The sequence below is a fragment of the Dicentrarchus labrax genome, unplaced genomic scaffold, assembly GCF_905237075.1.
Source record: "Dicentrarchus labrax unplaced genomic scaffold, dlabrax2021, whole genome shotgun sequence".
In the NCBI taxonomy this organism is placed as follows: domain Eukaryota; kingdom Metazoa; phylum Chordata; class Actinopteri; family Moronidae; genus Dicentrarchus; species Dicentrarchus labrax.
The window spans coordinates 18,541,872-18,557,751 of record NW_026136711.1 but is presented as its reverse complement, the minus strand read 5'-3'; the positions used below and the strand labels follow the sequence as shown (position 1 = coordinate 18,557,751).

General features: G+C 39.2%; 3 protein-coding genes across 3 annotated transcripts; 2 read left to right on the top strand and 1 right to left on the bottom strand.

Moving 5' to 3' along the window:
* Nucleotides 1-971: 971 nt before the first annotated feature.
* endou (endonuclease, polyU-specific) lies at nucleotides 972-4,806 on the bottom strand. The gene is made up of 9 exons (XM_051416078.1): nucleotides 4,724-4,806; nucleotides 4,510-4,632; nucleotides 4,296-4,418; nucleotides 2,763-2,937; nucleotides 2,447-2,652; nucleotides 1,815-1,928; nucleotides 1,619-1,725; nucleotides 1,376-1,518; nucleotides 972-1,292 (listed from the first exon to the last, which is right to left on the bottom strand). Exons 1-9 carry the CDS (start codon nucleotides 4,779-4,781, stop codon nucleotides 1,172-1,174), a joined length of 1,170 nt encoding a protein of 389 aa, XP_051272038.1. The 5' UTR covers nucleotides 4,782-4,806; the 3' UTR covers nucleotides 972-1,171.
* Nucleotides 4,807-6,766: 1,960 nt separating this feature from the next.
* tsfm (Ts translation elongation factor, mitochondrial) lies at nucleotides 6,767-10,224 on the top strand. The gene is made up of 6 exons (XM_051415989.1): nucleotides 6,767-6,902; nucleotides 7,228-7,380; nucleotides 7,473-7,601; nucleotides 7,700-7,822; nucleotides 8,463-8,541; nucleotides 9,638-10,224. Exons 1-6 carry the CDS (start codon nucleotides 6,855-6,857, stop codon nucleotides 10,030-10,032), a joined length of 927 nt encoding a protein of 308 aa, XP_051271949.1. The 5' UTR covers nucleotides 6,767-6,854; the 3' UTR covers nucleotides 10,033-10,224.
* A 786-nt stretch (nucleotides 10,225-11,010) lies between these two features.
* myl6 (myosin, light chain 6, alkali, smooth muscle and non-muscle) lies at nucleotides 11,011-14,999 on the top strand. The gene is made up of 6 exons (XM_051413987.1): nucleotides 11,011-11,110; nucleotides 11,406-11,433; nucleotides 12,690-12,833; nucleotides 13,480-13,653; nucleotides 13,855-13,932; nucleotides 14,605-14,999. Exons 1-6 carry the CDS (start codon nucleotides 11,108-11,110, stop codon nucleotides 14,631-14,633), a joined length of 456 nt encoding a protein of 151 aa, XP_051269947.1. The 5' UTR covers nucleotides 11,011-11,107; the 3' UTR covers nucleotides 14,634-14,999.
* Nucleotides 15,000-15,880: the final 881 nt, after the last annotated feature.

The following is a 15,880-nucleotide window of genomic DNA, read 5'->3' as shown; positions in this document are numbered from 1 at the left end:
CACGCTGGCGGGTGGCCAGCTATAATTCGATTATGAAGTTGTGTGAGTGACAAAAGAAACAATTGAATCTTTTTTTCTTTTATTTGCCCCACTGTGATTTAATTTGATTCCACTGGGGCTTTAAAAAGAGGCCAGTGTGAAAAGGGAGAAGATTTACTCTTCTAATTTCTAGAGTCACCAGCTCAGAAAATGTAATATGGTCTTACAAAACAGCAAATTCTTCCCTGGGCCAGCTTTATTGTCATGTTGCTGCAACACTTTGACTGCATGTGAGGCCCAAATCAAATGAATGGCTGAAGGCCACAGTTTTCCTGAGACCTGACTGGTCTTGTGCTTTTGTTTTGCATGAATGCACAGAGACTGGTGGACAATGGGATCAGTGGCAGATCCATCTCCTGTAATACTTTCTTCAAACAGGGCTGCAAGTGTGTCCCCCTGTTCAGTCGGCAGACCAGAATTTATCCTGTTAGTCACCCTAGATGAGTGAAAGAGTAAAATCAACCCCCATCCCAGCTGGACACACACGCACACACACACATACACACTTAACCCCACACTGGGGAGTCGCGCACAGCTTTATGGACAGCTGATAAGAACAGGTTTAGCTGGTGGCTACTGTTTGAAGCAGGTCAAGCAGAACAGGATCTGTTAATGTCTTTTTGTTTCTGTGGTTCATACTGCAAAAGACTGCATTTTGTTTTTTGTTTTGCTGTTTTATGAGACAATAAGCAATTGTGTCAGATGCACACATGCTCTTACTACTGAAGGGTTGGTGTCAGTATTGTGCCCACTCAGGGTGTGTAAACGCCCATTTTTTGCCCCATTAGGCACAGTTTGATCATGCCCCTGGGAGAGTGCCACATTCTCTTGCTCTGTAAGACTGCTCGGAAAGGTTACACAGCAGATTAATCCACTGTCTGGTTTACTGTTTTACTAATGCACGCGTCAGAGAGGACCACTTAGAAGATATATTCTTTTTTCACATTATTTCAGACTGCTTTATTGAAATATGAATGACAACAAGCTTGTTGCTTCTTGTGATACCTCTATGTCACCTCATATTTCTTAACTTTTAAACAGAATTTTGAAGTTTAATTGCATTTTTCAAAATGTTTCTAATGAAACAAAAGCAGCCGCGTCCGTGAGTTGCTTATAGTTGGACAGAGCGGCTTCAGCTCCTGGGGGTTGCAGGAAAGGCAGAACCGATGAACTTCTTCCCATCACCATAGAAAGAATTATCCCAGGTGTAAGTTTGGATAATGAGCTCTTTCCCTCCCAGGCTCAGACGACACCTGCGGATGAGGGACAATAAAAGATCTATATCAGAAAAGATTCACATGCGAGAAAACATTCCAGGACATGTAGATATACTCACTGTTTTCCAGGGCGAGTGATGTAGCAGAGGCTGTATAAGGCAAAGTCAAATTCAGGGCTGCAGCCAATGACTGCAGAACCGACCTGCTTGAAGTACCCCTCCCACATGAACTGCATCCCCATGACATCAGGGTAAGTGGTCCACTGGGAGCAGGTGAAAGAAAAAAAAGAGAGAAAATAAAGTCAGCGCTGCACATGTCACAGTATAAATCAACATACTGAGGTCTGTATGTTGGATGCTTACAGGCCCGTTGAAGCTGTGGCTGTAGTAGTTCAGCTGTCCTCTTTTCTCGAGAAGATAAAACTGGATCCAGTTGTGGAAACCAGACACCTTTCCTCCCTTGATTTCTCCTATTACAGAATGTGTTTCTTAATAATCAAAAAGAAAGAATATTTGCAAACCATTTATGGTGTTAGAAAGAAATCTGCTCGGTCCGCACCTGCAAAGATGTGTTCAAAGCCACTGGAGTCCATCTTCTTGTTGTTGCGAGAGTACAAACCAAACCACATCATCTTTAGGTCGTGAATGAACTCTTCCTCTGTTCCATAGATGCCTAAATATTCAGAATAACATACACTTTAAACATTAGAGCAGAGGTTGGACAGACAGGAGGCAAATATATGTTCACAGTGCATGCCTTAGTGCTCATTTCTGATGTATTGCTCAGATTGGAGTTTTATGTTTGGCATACTTTTAATGATGCCAACTTGATTTTATAGTCTTATATTTTCTATTTTATTTTGTTAATACTCTTATATTGGCATCCTTATTGTACTTGTACACTCTCTGCACTACATTCCCCTATGCTGCTGTGTCTGACTTGAATTTCTCCTACGGGGGATCAATAAAGGTACATCTTATCTTATTATGGGAACTGAAGTTCCAAAACAGTGAGTGACAAAATCCATTAATATGAACTTTTTTCATGTTGCACCATGAATATTTTTTTCCCCACAAATTGATGTCCTAATTGTGTCTGAAGGGCGCCCACAAGTAAAGCACTAGCATTACCGAGCTCTGAGTAGTGCTGAACCTGTGTCAGGATGTACTATCACATGTGGACCCAGTTACCCTTGGTGTAGAGGAAAGCAAACAGCTCTCTGCCCAGCTCAGTGTTGGACATGGTCTCCTTGACGAAGGCTTCCTGCTCAGCCAGCTGCTGAGGACTGAAGTCCTCTGTCTGTCCAGTCATCCTGTGGTAGTTGTCCAGCACAGCCAGGAGAGCAGCGTAGGTGGGTCTGGAGAACAGAGTCTCCTCATCCAGATATCGGAACAAGCTGGAAGCACAAACACAAAACACTGAATGACACAGAAAAAAGGGGACAAATACATCAAGAAGTGAAGAACATTAAAGAGAGAGCTGTGCTGATAAAAACGGTCTCCTCACAGTCCAGGGGAGAGATCTGACTGGGAGCTGGTCTGAGAGTTGGGCACCAGAGCCTGAGGGTCAATGACCAACTGTGAGGCTGAAGCCTTGTTTGAATCCAGAGCATAGAGTGTCTCAGAGAGAGACTTGATCTCAGCATCAGTGATCACACCACCACCACCACCTCCTCCATCACCTGCAGATCATCGCACACACACACACACACACACACACACACACACACACACACACACACACACACGAAACACACGCACACACAGACAGCCAGTGGTTAAGTACAGATTTGAGGTACTTGTGTAATTGCTTCCATTTAATGCTGCTCCACAACATTTCAAGGGAGAATACTGTACTGTTTACTCCCCGACATTTACTTTACACCTATAAGTTACTTTTCAGATTAAGATTTTAAATATCGAAACAAACAGGCTGTATAATCAATAGACTTTATAAATACAAACTGATGATTAGACGATATAATAGATTGTTAAATATGTACAGTATTGTTAAACATCACTACAGTATATAAAAATGTTCAACTAAGCTCCTCCTCAACCAGAAACATTAAAATGTGTTTTTTGAGCAGTAGTAACATAACATTACATATACATAATAATAACATAAAAATAACACAAAGCACCCTGTTCTCCTAATGAGCATTTTCATCTTTGTTTTCATGCTTCAGGTAATTTCATTTTACTTGTAATGGAGTATTGTAATTGCAGTATTATTACTTTTACTTTAAGTAAATCTGAATACTTCTTCCAACATTGGGTATTATTACTCTAGAAGGGGATATGTTGAGGGAAAAGTAAACTCTTTTTGCTTTCAATGTGTTGTAAAGCACAACAGTGACACCCACTGGTCATATACTGAAAGAAGACCAAGAGAGGCCACACCAGCCAACAGTGTGAAAGACGCATTCAGGTCCTTTTTAAGTACAGATACCTCAATATAAAAATGCTTTATTACAAGTAAAAGTTAAAATCTTAAGTAAAGGTAAAGACGTATTGTCTGCAAAATGTGCTTTAGTATGCAGAAAATCAGCCCCTGTGATTGCTTTTTAAATATATTATTAAATTAAATTATATTATTATTAGACATTATTAATATTGATGCAATAGTGTGTAAAGAGCCATTTACTGTTAGTCGAGTTGGAGATAGTTTTAACTGCTTCATATACAGTTACGTAGTAGAACCAGTGGTTCCCAACCTCGGGGTTAGGCTCCTCAGAAGGATCAAAAGCTAAATCTGAGTGGTCATGAGATGATTAATTTGAGGGGAACAAAGAAAAAAGAAAGTTTTGATACACAGTTTGTGTTCACTGTTCTCTATGTATTTTGTGAAAACTGAGCTTTTTTTTTATGCCGTGGGGCTCAATGTTTGCTGACTTAGATTCATGTGAAAGTGACCAGGTGCCAGAAGTAGCTGTTGAGGAAGGAGCAACACAAACAGATAGAAACTAGCTGACTAACAGTGGTTACTGTGTGGCACGTGAGACGGTGTCAGCTACAGGTGACACATGTTTGGTCTTACTGTCACAGAGGTCTGCAAAGTCGCTGCAGCAGTTATTGTACTGGGCGCACTTGGAGTTGCAGTGGCACTCGTTCTGAGAGTTGTATTTCTCACCACATCTGCCTTTACAAGATGTGGCTCCAGCTAGAAAGAAAGGAAACACACTTGTCGTGAGGCAAGGTATACATTGATAAATTAAAGGTTTTCTACGTAAGAGTCTGCTGTTGTCACTCACCTTTACATATTTCAACGTAGTCGTTGCAACAGTCGCTGTAGCGCTCACAGGATGGATTACACTGACAGGAGAAACTATTGTCTGTTCCATAACCACAACGACCCTGACATGTGTCCAGGGAGTCTGAGAATCAATAGGAGAGATTGGTATCACCGCAGCAGCCTAATAACAAATAATAGGTTATGGTGATAGTAGAGCAGAAGCAATGTCTTACTGCTGTATCCCTGGTAGAACAGGGTCGCCCAAAGTGCTAGAACAGCAATGACCTTCATCTTGGTTCAGCTGCAACCTGAAAACAAGGTGTAATGACTGTTATCATGGTCTCCCTTTTATAGCAAGTTTCACCTGACCAATCCAAATGCAGCACTCGCACTAACCCAGCCCATAAGTCAGGATGTCAGTGCCTTCATCGGGACTGTGTCTCTTGAATAAAATGTGCTGTCAGATGTGACATTTTAACTTCTTAATTTTAAGCTGTTGTTCATAGTTAGCATTTGTAAAGGACTGATGGTTGGCATGTTGTAGAGGATGACAAGATAAGATTTTAAAAAAGGGCTATTAAAGAATAAAAATAAAAAAGGGGGAATACAGTTTCTCTATATCTCTTCTCTGTGAAACTGCACACCTGCTCAGGACACAGGCGGTGCTTTGATGTATCAGAATTAGACCATATCAAGATGTGAGCTGTGATAAAGATGTTGATGTTGTTAGTCTTTACATTATAATAAATATAAATTGTATTAAGTTAAGACTATTAAGTTAAATGTCTCTTTTAGCCTGTTGTATTTTAAGGCTATGTTGTCCAGTACAAAATAAAATGTATAAAAAATACATTTCCACAGGATGGCCCTGTCTTATTTCTCCGGCCAGAGGGACCAGATGTTGTATTTCACAGGGTTTATCTAAGAAAGCTCAGAATACTTAGAATAGCTCACCTCCCTCAGTGTCCCTGATCATGTTGCGGTCACATGCTCCCACTGCAAATACCACACAGCGAAGATGCACTTAAATGCTTTAAGTTATGCATAGAGATACTTTAAAATGTTAATTTATATTCTGAAGCTTTCAGGTGTTTTCCAACAGACAATGTTAAAACACTTTTATTTAGCATGGCAGCATTGGAGTCTCTCTTGGAAACTGCTGTATTTCTACAGAGCAGTTTAAATCACTACATGTCCTCTATAATCATAAATCAAATTATAGCAATTTCTTGCCCTCAGACTGTTTATAGTTCAGCTTTCACTAGTGAGTTGGGAAAAACGGAGAAAGTAGGACACCACTTATGTGTTGTTGATAACATCCAATACTTACTGTTGTAAGATAAAGTTAATTTGTAAAAGATTACAATTAGAAATGTTTAGTAAGTATTTTTATGGTTGTAATATAGTAATATAGAGGTGGAGTACTAATACCACACAGTGAAAATAATGAAATTGTTACTTAAGTAAAAGTAGGTCAATATAGTCTATCGAATGAACTTAAAGTATTAAAGTAGTAAAGGTACTCAAGATAAGATAAACAGATACAATAGATTATTATTACTCATACAGTATGTAAATGCAGGATCACATCGTTGTCATTGGTTGAGGTGGAGCTCATTTTGAACTATTTTGTAAAGGACTGTGACTAATGATGATTTTCATTATGAATTAATGTGCTGAATATTTTTCTATTAATCGACTGATTATTTGTTTATTGGTAAAGAATTCTTATTATATCATGAGAATTACCATCACAATTACACAAAGTGACACATTCACAATGCTTTGATATGTCCAAACTATTGTACAAACCTTAAAATTATATAAATAATTAAAAGGAAAAACAAGAAATCAAAATAGTTGCCAATTCATTTTCTATCAGTTGATTAATCCACTAATCTTTTCAGCTGTACTTAAATAAATAATATATAAATAATAGATGAAGGAACTAGTGACTGAAGCTGTCAAACAAATGCAGTGGAGTGAAATGCCTCTGAAATGTTGCAGCATAAAATGGTTGAAGGATCAAGTAAGATATATTTTGACCAGGTCTAAAGTCTTTATTTAGACTTTTGCACTTTTAATAATTTTTATGATCATAAAGACTGATGAGGTCAGAATCATGTAATCAATTGACAGAATATCAATATGTACTATTTTAATATTGCTTCAATCTCTGAGGTGAAGGCAGTTCCCTGTACTGGGTTTCTAAAACGCAGCTGTACTCCCGGACTGTAGAGGGCGCTGACCGGTAAAACGACCTTTACTCAGACTCTTTTGGCCCTACGCGGCTTCCTTACACAGCGTGGATGTCAATGACATTCTGAGCTTTTATAAGTCAGTGCACTTCTACAGACTGTGAAGATGTCTTTACCCCTCTTATTCAGAACAATTAGAAGAGACATTGCAAAGGTGAGCACATTAAACTTTACAGTCAGTCACGTTTTTAACATTTTAACATTTTAACTGAAGCTCGAGCTGGTTTATTAGTTTCCTTATTGTCAGATTGACCAGCCAGCGTTACTGGCTCAGTTTCATTGAGTTACCTCCATCCTGTCAGTAGTTCATTCACTCTTATTTAATGTTGAATAGATATTGAGGATGCATATATATATGTGTGTATTTATGTGAATATTTAAATGACATTTGTTGTGACACATCCGAATGTGTACCACTGGGTTTTTGAAAGTTGCATTATACTCTGTATCTTCCACCTTCTCCCATCTGTCACCCTCAGGTGAGCGTTTGCCAGCATGTACAGTCGTTGCACACAGGTTGTCAGCTGCTGGCAGCTGAGAAAGCCCTCCTGATGAAACTACGGAAAAGCACCGGCTACACTTTCACTAACTGCAAGAAAGCCCTGGAGAAGTTTGATAATGACATAGCACAGGTGAAGCCCCTTTCTCAGTCACAGTATATCTGCAGCTTTGGTGCCTGATACGACTGGCTGTGTGACTGTGTGTTTTTGATATGATCTTCCAGGCAGAGACCTGGCTACACGAGCAGGCCCAGAAGGAGGGCTGGATCAAAGCAAACAAGCTGGAGGGTCGTAGGGCCAAAGAGGGTCTGATTGGTCTGTTTATAGGAGATAAAGATGCAGTTATGGTGGAGGTGAGGCCAGTTGGATTATTAGTATTTTAGTTGATTGTTTTCCAGTTTGTTGGCCATGAGCAATATCTGTTGTCTTCCTTCTTGTCTGTTTGATGCAGGTTAACTGTGAGACAGACTTTGTTGCTCGCAATGAGAAGTTCCAGCAGCTGGTTAAGGATGTGGTGTTTGCCACCTTGGCTCACCACCAGAGTAAAGGCCAAAGCAAGGCGGGATATGTGAAGGTAAAGACATGAGTTGTACTGGATCTGGAACTGGAAAGTCCCATAATCTGATTCATTTTTTAAAAATACATTTGCAAATAGACCCATGGCTCATGGGATGTTCACAAACATTATTAATATGAGCTGGATGAGCTAATTTACTGAAACTGGTTTAAACAGAACTTTTGATCTTGAAAATGTTACTACAAAATATGTCTTAATAGAAGAAGTAATAATTGCAGAAACAAATACTGTACATGAATAAACACTTAAAATGTTCTCATATTTGTTTACAAATACATGTTAGTGTGTTATAAACTATTTGTTTCACATTTATATACTACATATACATATTATATGTTACATTTTAATATGTTTAACCTTGTAGCACAAAGTGAGGTGATGGAGGTCATGTAAAAATTAAACTAAAGAGTATGATTCTATGGAGGATTCTTAAAATATTACAATGTAGAGCTGTACGCCTTGTTTATGTATCGTTGGACTTTAAATGGCTTTTCCACCGTTTTTCAAGTAGGAGGTCTGAGGTTAACTAACTAGCTAACTATGCAGTTAGACTTCTAGAGGTTGATGTTGGTAGGAAAGAATATACTACAACCGTATTTTTGCTGTGATTCTGCTAACATACCACATTTGTTTTCAGAGTATCCTGGCAGGTGAGGAGTTGAGCAAACTCAGTGTGGAAGGAACTTCACTTGCTGACAAGGTGGCCCTCACAATAGGTAAGTAAGAATTTTTTATATACATATAATATCAACCAATCATCATGGCACAAGCAGCACAAGTCTTACCTTAAAGTGGCTATTATGGATATTTCTATAATAATATAATGTGTCACAATGTGAAAACAATGGTACAATGTGAAAGGGGTGGCTGCTGGTGATGATCCTTTAGCTCATTGTTTAGCTGTCTGGCCCACAACTTGTTTTGGTTCTCAATCACTGCTCTCATGGGGTTGTTTTTGGCTGCAGCAGGCAGCTGTTTTCAGAAGAAAGGGTCTAAACCAAACAGCATGTGGACACAGTTAGAGAGTATCTGGTGAACATAGAGGAACATATAACAGTGAGAGACAGGTATTTCCCTCAGGAGTTAAAGAGAGTAAGTATTTACTCTGCTCCCCCTTGTGTTTTTGGTTGGTGGCCCTGCCCTCTTATTTAAGGAAGGCTTGGGGGCTGGCTCATCAGTTAGCGTTTGCACCTTATTTTTGTGTTTTATTCTTTGAGGATGGACGTCTGTCCAATTTTCGGTTCATTGTTACTTAAGTTACAATGTTTTGATAGTTTAGATGGGGAAGTTCTGGGTCCTATGGCTCAATGTGTGGCTGACCCAGACTTCCTCCGTCCATTTGTTCTTTTGGCCAGACCTCCAGACTTCCATAGTTTTTGTTATTTAATGGCCTTAACGGTTGAGTCATTATGTTTGTCTTTCTTTTGTTTTTTTGTGTGGGCACAAATGAGATTTCACTTAAAAGGTTCTATGTCAGTGTTGTTTTCACTGACCCAGTGGTCAAAAAGATCAGTTATTGCTGGTTTATTAATAGACAGGTTGAAAACACTGATAATACAAATACTGATATTCTTTAAATTTTAGATTATCTTAGATTTAAAAATAAATCAAATATGATATAATATCAACCAATGCCATGTGGTATTCAGGGTGTACAAGTTGTTGTCACAGCAAATAGTTGACTTTAGAAAGAAGGGTTAAATGAACCATTCAGATCTGAAAATGAATTCTTTACTTTCTTTAAAATGAAGCACATTTTGTGAGTTTTTGTTACCATTCATTGATAAAAACTGTTTCCTTCTTTCTTCTCAGGTCGCCTCGGTGAGAACATGTCAGTGAAGCAGGCAGTGACAGTGGGCGTTCCTGCTGAGTGGCAGATCGGCTCGTATGTACACGGTGGTGTGAGCGGACAGACCGAGGTGCCCATGGGTCGGTACGGCGCTCTGGTTGTATTTCAGGGTGGAAAGGAGGGAGAGCAGGAAGTTCTGGGACGTAAGCTGGGACAGCACATAGTGGGAGAGGCCCCTGTGTCCCTGGGCAATATGGATGACCTGCCCTGTGGGGAAAGTGAGACACGCCTGCTGCCTCAGACCTTCCTGGGAGACTCCAGCAAGACTGTGGCACAGTTCCTCAGGGGTCAACAGGCTCGAGTGCTGGACTTTGTCCGATTTCAATGTGGCGAGAAAGCCAGTGAAGAAGCAGAATGAAGGGAGGGAAATAATTTATCTAAATGATTCATTGTGTGTCTTTATTTGATATGAAGATGAAACGCAATTACCCATTTATTCTGTAACATTCAGACGGTCACACAGTGTCATTCATGAGTTTGATATGCAGGCCTGCTTGTTTCATATTGGTGATGAAATTGCCCATCCAACAATAAATGTTTTTTTTCTTGAGATCTTGGTCCATATTAATTTGTTCACGCTACTAACAATGTTTTTATTCTAAGATCCACATAAACATCCCCTTAATCAGGTAACCCACTACAAAGGGTATCTACTGTCTCCAGTTTCTTTTGTTTATTATGTTTTTTCTTAGTTCCTTTCATCCTTGCATGTGATTACACATTAACATATGAGGACATTTTTATGTCTGGGACTGTTTCCAACCTGATAATGCATTCTTGAAAGATGTGTGCAAGGAAAAAAAATATATTTTTAACAAAACACAGCCAAGAACCTACCCACTTACAAAATCAGCTGTTCCAAGTTGAAAGCATGGGAGATATCCAGCACATTACTGGCTATTTTTAGGGTTTTAAAGGGTGTCATAAGGTCTGAAGGAGTGAAAGTAATCAATACGGCTACTTGAAGTAAAGATGGTGATGAGTCAAGGCTTCTGGCTTGTTTGGTTCCTTTTATATGCTTAGAAAATTACCAACACTGTCGTTTAGTGTAATTGTACATCAATGAATCTGTTGATTGTAGATTCCTCTGATTGTCTTGTCCAAACAATAACCAATCAATATAAGATATTGCTTTTCAATCAATGGAATTGAGCTATAACTGATATGTTCAAGGTCCCACAAAAATTAGTCAATGGATCAATTATAATTAGAAGCCTATTTATGAATTGATCCGAAACACGGAGGAGGAGGAGGAGGAGGAGGGGGGAGGGGGGGCGTGGCATAAAGCTGCGCCCCCCTGCACAAACCGAGGCCTGTGATTGGCTGTTGCTATACAAGCTGCGGTGACATCATCAGTGATGTACCGGTGTCCTCGGAGCTGAGAGAAGATACCAGACCCTCGGCCGGCTGTCATCCGACAACCAAACACAGACATGGTGAGTAAAGACACTGTTGAACGTATCGAAATAGCTGCAGTTGGTAGATTTTCAACAAGCAGCACTGCCTTGTTCTTTGTTTGTGGATTTTAAATAGCATTTTAACCCAGTGAGCGTTAAGCTAGCTGCGCACCTCTCCTGGCCTGCTGCTCTCATTGTAGCTAGCTTTAACGTTAAGCCTTTATCCACAATCCTTTTCTTCACTGCAAATGGAGCATTGATCACACTAATGCCGGTCTGTTGTCCGTCTGCCTCATCTAACTGTTCTCCCCCTGTGTAACCATGCCTCGACCAGTCTGACTTCACAGAGGACCAGATCATGGGTGAGTTACATCTCATTAGCAAAAGGGAGATTTCCTTCTTTTCTTTTCTTTTTTTAATGGTTGACATCATATCATCCTTTATAGACTCATGTGAAACAGCTTTACGAATTTGTTATTATGATCCTGTAGCTCGACTGTCTCTACAATCTACTAGATGCCTCCAGGTAACTGAGACAGGCTGAGCTGAGCTCAACATTTGCTGTGGTGTGTTTAGTGCTTGTCACGACTTACACTGGACAAATACTCAAATACTCAGTGCTCGACTAACCTGCAGAAAAAAAGAAGCTATTTGCTAAAGCATGCTGGTGGTTTTTTTGCATGCTGATGCAGAAATTTACAATTCAAATGTCTGACATGTCAGAGTCATAATAAAGAGAGTTTGTGTGTTAAGCAGAGCAGTGTATGGGTCAGGGTGTACCTTAAAGGCGTGGCAGAGGACACTGAAACTATTCTTTTGTGGCATTCACTCTGTTAAACAGCTACAGATTGTTGGAACAGATAGTATACATTGATTGTAGGACACCAGGAACCTTGTAGCGTTGTTTAACTTGACACAAAGTTTTGTTGGAGTTAGTGGCAGTCTGTGGTTTTAAGGATAGTATTTCCTCCGACAACCCCAACCCCCCACACACAGACACTCACAAGAATTCCTGCAGGTGAAGGTTTAAACAAAACACATCATTCAGACTGCGTTTGTTTCTCAAGTAATGCAAAGGCCAGAGAAGCAATACATTTTATTATTAAAGGCTGCTAATGTACTATCAGGTAGGGAAGAGCCATTATGTGTCATTATTTATGAAGTGAATGCATTATCAATAGGCTACAGTAATTGAATAAGAACCTTTGTTCAAGTCAGATGTGGGACTGATTAATTTATCAATACTGTAAACAAGACTATTGATCTTTGGGCAACGTATTCCCCTCTGGAGGTTATCACACATCATTTTTCCTTTCATTATACTGTATATGAGCATGTATATAATAAGGCAGGTGCAGTTAGTGGCTTTAGTAAATATCTCCTTTACACAAAGTGAGTTTTTTATCACAACAGTATCAGCTGATGCCTACTCAGCAGTGTTGGTAACTGCTCCATGCAGATACTTAATTGCATGTGTCTACTGTCAAAACAACTTATTTGTAGCAGCTGTTCTTCTACACAAATGACTATGTTCAATAACGTTACACTTGTCTGAGTAATGCTTGTTAACCTAAAGCACTGCACAGCTAAATCTGAGTTCTACCTCTCTGTCTCACAGAGTTCAAGGAGGCCTTCCTTTTGTTTGACCGGACGGGTGAGGGGAAGATCACCTACAGCCAGTGTGGGGATGTCATGCGGGCCCTTGGACAGAACCCTGTCAATGCTGAGGTGCTCAAGGTCTTGGGAAACCCCAAGTTAGAAGGCAAGCCACTGATTTACCAGTCAGAATAGACCAATTTACCATACTACATTATAATTGCCCCTTAGGTTGGGTGTTGTGTCTACAATTATAATCCCTCTCTTGCTTTCTGGCTGAGTTGGTGTACAGATATAATCATACAGAGCATTTCTTTTAGTAATGATGACCCCTAAAAGCCTGCAAGTCCTCTAATATGTGCATCTAATGTTAATGTTAGTAATTGGTATGTATTAAGCTGTGTTGAATGTGTAAAAATTACTATTTGTTTCAAATCAGTGAAAATATTCAGATTTGTACAAACATGAGTCTATATATAAGTTCATTTTTTAAACTAGATATCAATTTGTGTGTTTGATGGGAGGATAAAAGTATACAGAGAGGGATTCCTGCCTGACCAAAAACATGGTTTTGCACAAACTGCATGTTGTAATGTTACACCGTGTTATTAACTCGTCATTAAATTCGAGTGAGCAAACTGTTCGGGAAGAATAAATAAACTTGACGACAGTTTACACTCAGCAAATGGGAACGAAAATCCTGTGCAAGCTTCCTGATATCCTCTCAAATCTGCCCCATTTCATTACAGTTCTGGATGTGTTCAGAGTAATACAAATAAATAAATAAATGTTTGTTTTTAATTCACCTGCAGAGATGAACCACAAGATGTTGGATTTTGAGCAGTTCCTGCCCATGCTTCAGGCCATTGCTAAGAACAAGGACCAGGGCTCATTTGAGGATATCGTAGAGGGTCTGCGTGTCTTTGACAAAGAGGGCAATGGTACAGTGATGGGAGCAGAGCTACGTCATGTTCTCACTACACTAGGCAAGTCCACAAAAACATGCAAAACACAAAGATTTGTCATTAATCCTTATCTAGTAATCACAGCTGACCTTTGTCTTCCTATCATGCATATCTTAAGTTAAATCCCTTCAGGCCGTTATCTGTACCAGGAACAATGTAAACATGTGTGCTGTCTCCTCTGTCAGCAGTCTTAATACTTAGTGATTGTTCTTTGTGTTGCAGGCGAGAAAATGACAGAGGAGGAGGTGGAGACCCTTTTAGCGGGGCATGAAGACGCCAATGGCTGCATTAACTATGAAGGTAAAACCGCACAGTATGTGGAAAGATGTACCCAGAAAGCTAAACAACAGTATCAAGCACTGTGCTGTGACACTACTGTTGTTGATGTAGAAAACAGCAAGAGTCAGCAAGCGTCAACAAGAGTCATTGTGTCTTTGTGTGGCATGCTCACTGACTAAGTGTTCCCGTCTCAAAGCATTTGTTCGACACAACATGTAGAGTATGAGCAGACGGCCCTCCTCACTACTGATCTCAGACAGACCCTAACAGCTCAGAAGCTGACTGCTGCACAGGGGCCTCACCTTCATCTAGATAGCGACTGAAGAGGGGAGACCGTTCGTACACGTCTGAACATGAGGTGGCAGTGCAGTGTTGCAGTTGTAGTAACTTTCTTATAGACAAAAGATGGCTGGTTGAGTTCCATCAACATTAAGTCAGCTAGAGTCACTCACCCATGTGTCTTGTTAAAGGTGAAAGCCAAATGAGCAAAATAAAACACACCATTAAGCATAACCTGAACAGCGAATCAAACAATTGCCTTTGGAATTAGAAAACTTAAAACAAACATTCATAGTAGCCTCTGACTGGTGGTGCTGTTCTCTGATCTTTAATACTCTGACTTCTTTCCTGCTTTCATCTGACCTTCTTCAGATTTAATGCTGATGTTGTCTTCCTCCCTCTCTCTCGTGACAGAACTCGTCCGGATGGTGATGAGCGGTTGAAGATCTCAGAAACACACTTCCAGCTTTAATTTGATTTCCTAAATATTTTTGTATTGTTTGTCTCATCCTGCCCCTCCATCCGTGTCATCCTACCTCTAACAAGTCTGTGTTTTCTTTTTCTTTATTTTATTTCAAAAGTGCCTTTTCTGTCTAATGTGAAGAAACCTTTTCATCTCATTTTCCAAACATTATTCAGCCTCACAGGTACAATTGGCCGTAACGTTCCCCTGATGATTTCACCGGTTCCATCTTTGTCAGTCAGCCCGTCAGTCTTGTTGTCAACAGCTTTTTTTCATTTGGATGGATATGATGAGATTCATGTGACATGTTACATTTAACAGTATTGAATAAAAAGTTTGTGTCCAATGAGTCTTCTGCTTAAATCAAATACCCTATCTCTTTTTGGTTTATAGATCACATAAGAAAACATTAGATTAGAAAAAATATCAATATCAGTAAAATAGAAGAAAGGTATTATTAATATATCTGTAAAATATTGGAGAAATATTAGTAACATATTTTGTGAAATTATAGAAAGTGCCATTAAAATGTCTGGAAAATATTAGTAAAACAAGAAATCTAAAACTATCTATCAGTACAATATTTGGAAAACATTGATTGAAATGATTTAATTGTTATAATCATGAACGTTAAATGTGATGTCCTTTTATATCAAAGGAAAATTGCACTGATATGAGAAAATAAAACAGCAGACTTTACACATTAAACAAAAATTTGAATTATAAATTGTATAAAGAATAAAATTGGTCTCTATAAAGTAAATTAAATGTATTCTTTAAATACAGTGACTTAAATCTGTGATAAATAGTAATTAACAACTATTAGAATAATTGTGATGGCAGTTAAAGTCAATTTTAAATTATTTTGCAGGTTGTGTATGTTGCGACGCTGTGAGGATAAATTGAAACAGTCAAGTTTTGGGTCAAACAGCTAAACAAAGAGCTGAAACTCTGAAACTGAAACAGCTAAATGGAATTCAGCCATCATTAATGTTATTATTCACACCTGTGATTTCCCTTCTGTGATAACGAATGATCTGTTGATAGTACATCTACTGCAGGGAGCACAGCATGTCCAGAGCAAACCCTTGTAAAAATATACTAAAAGATAAGACTGAATTAGATTCCGCCTACACTCTGTAGTTTCATAACAAGAACAGTGTGATACACCTTTAAATCTCTGTTCTTCAGCATCCTGACAAACTCGTAATCCAGTTGATTAATCTG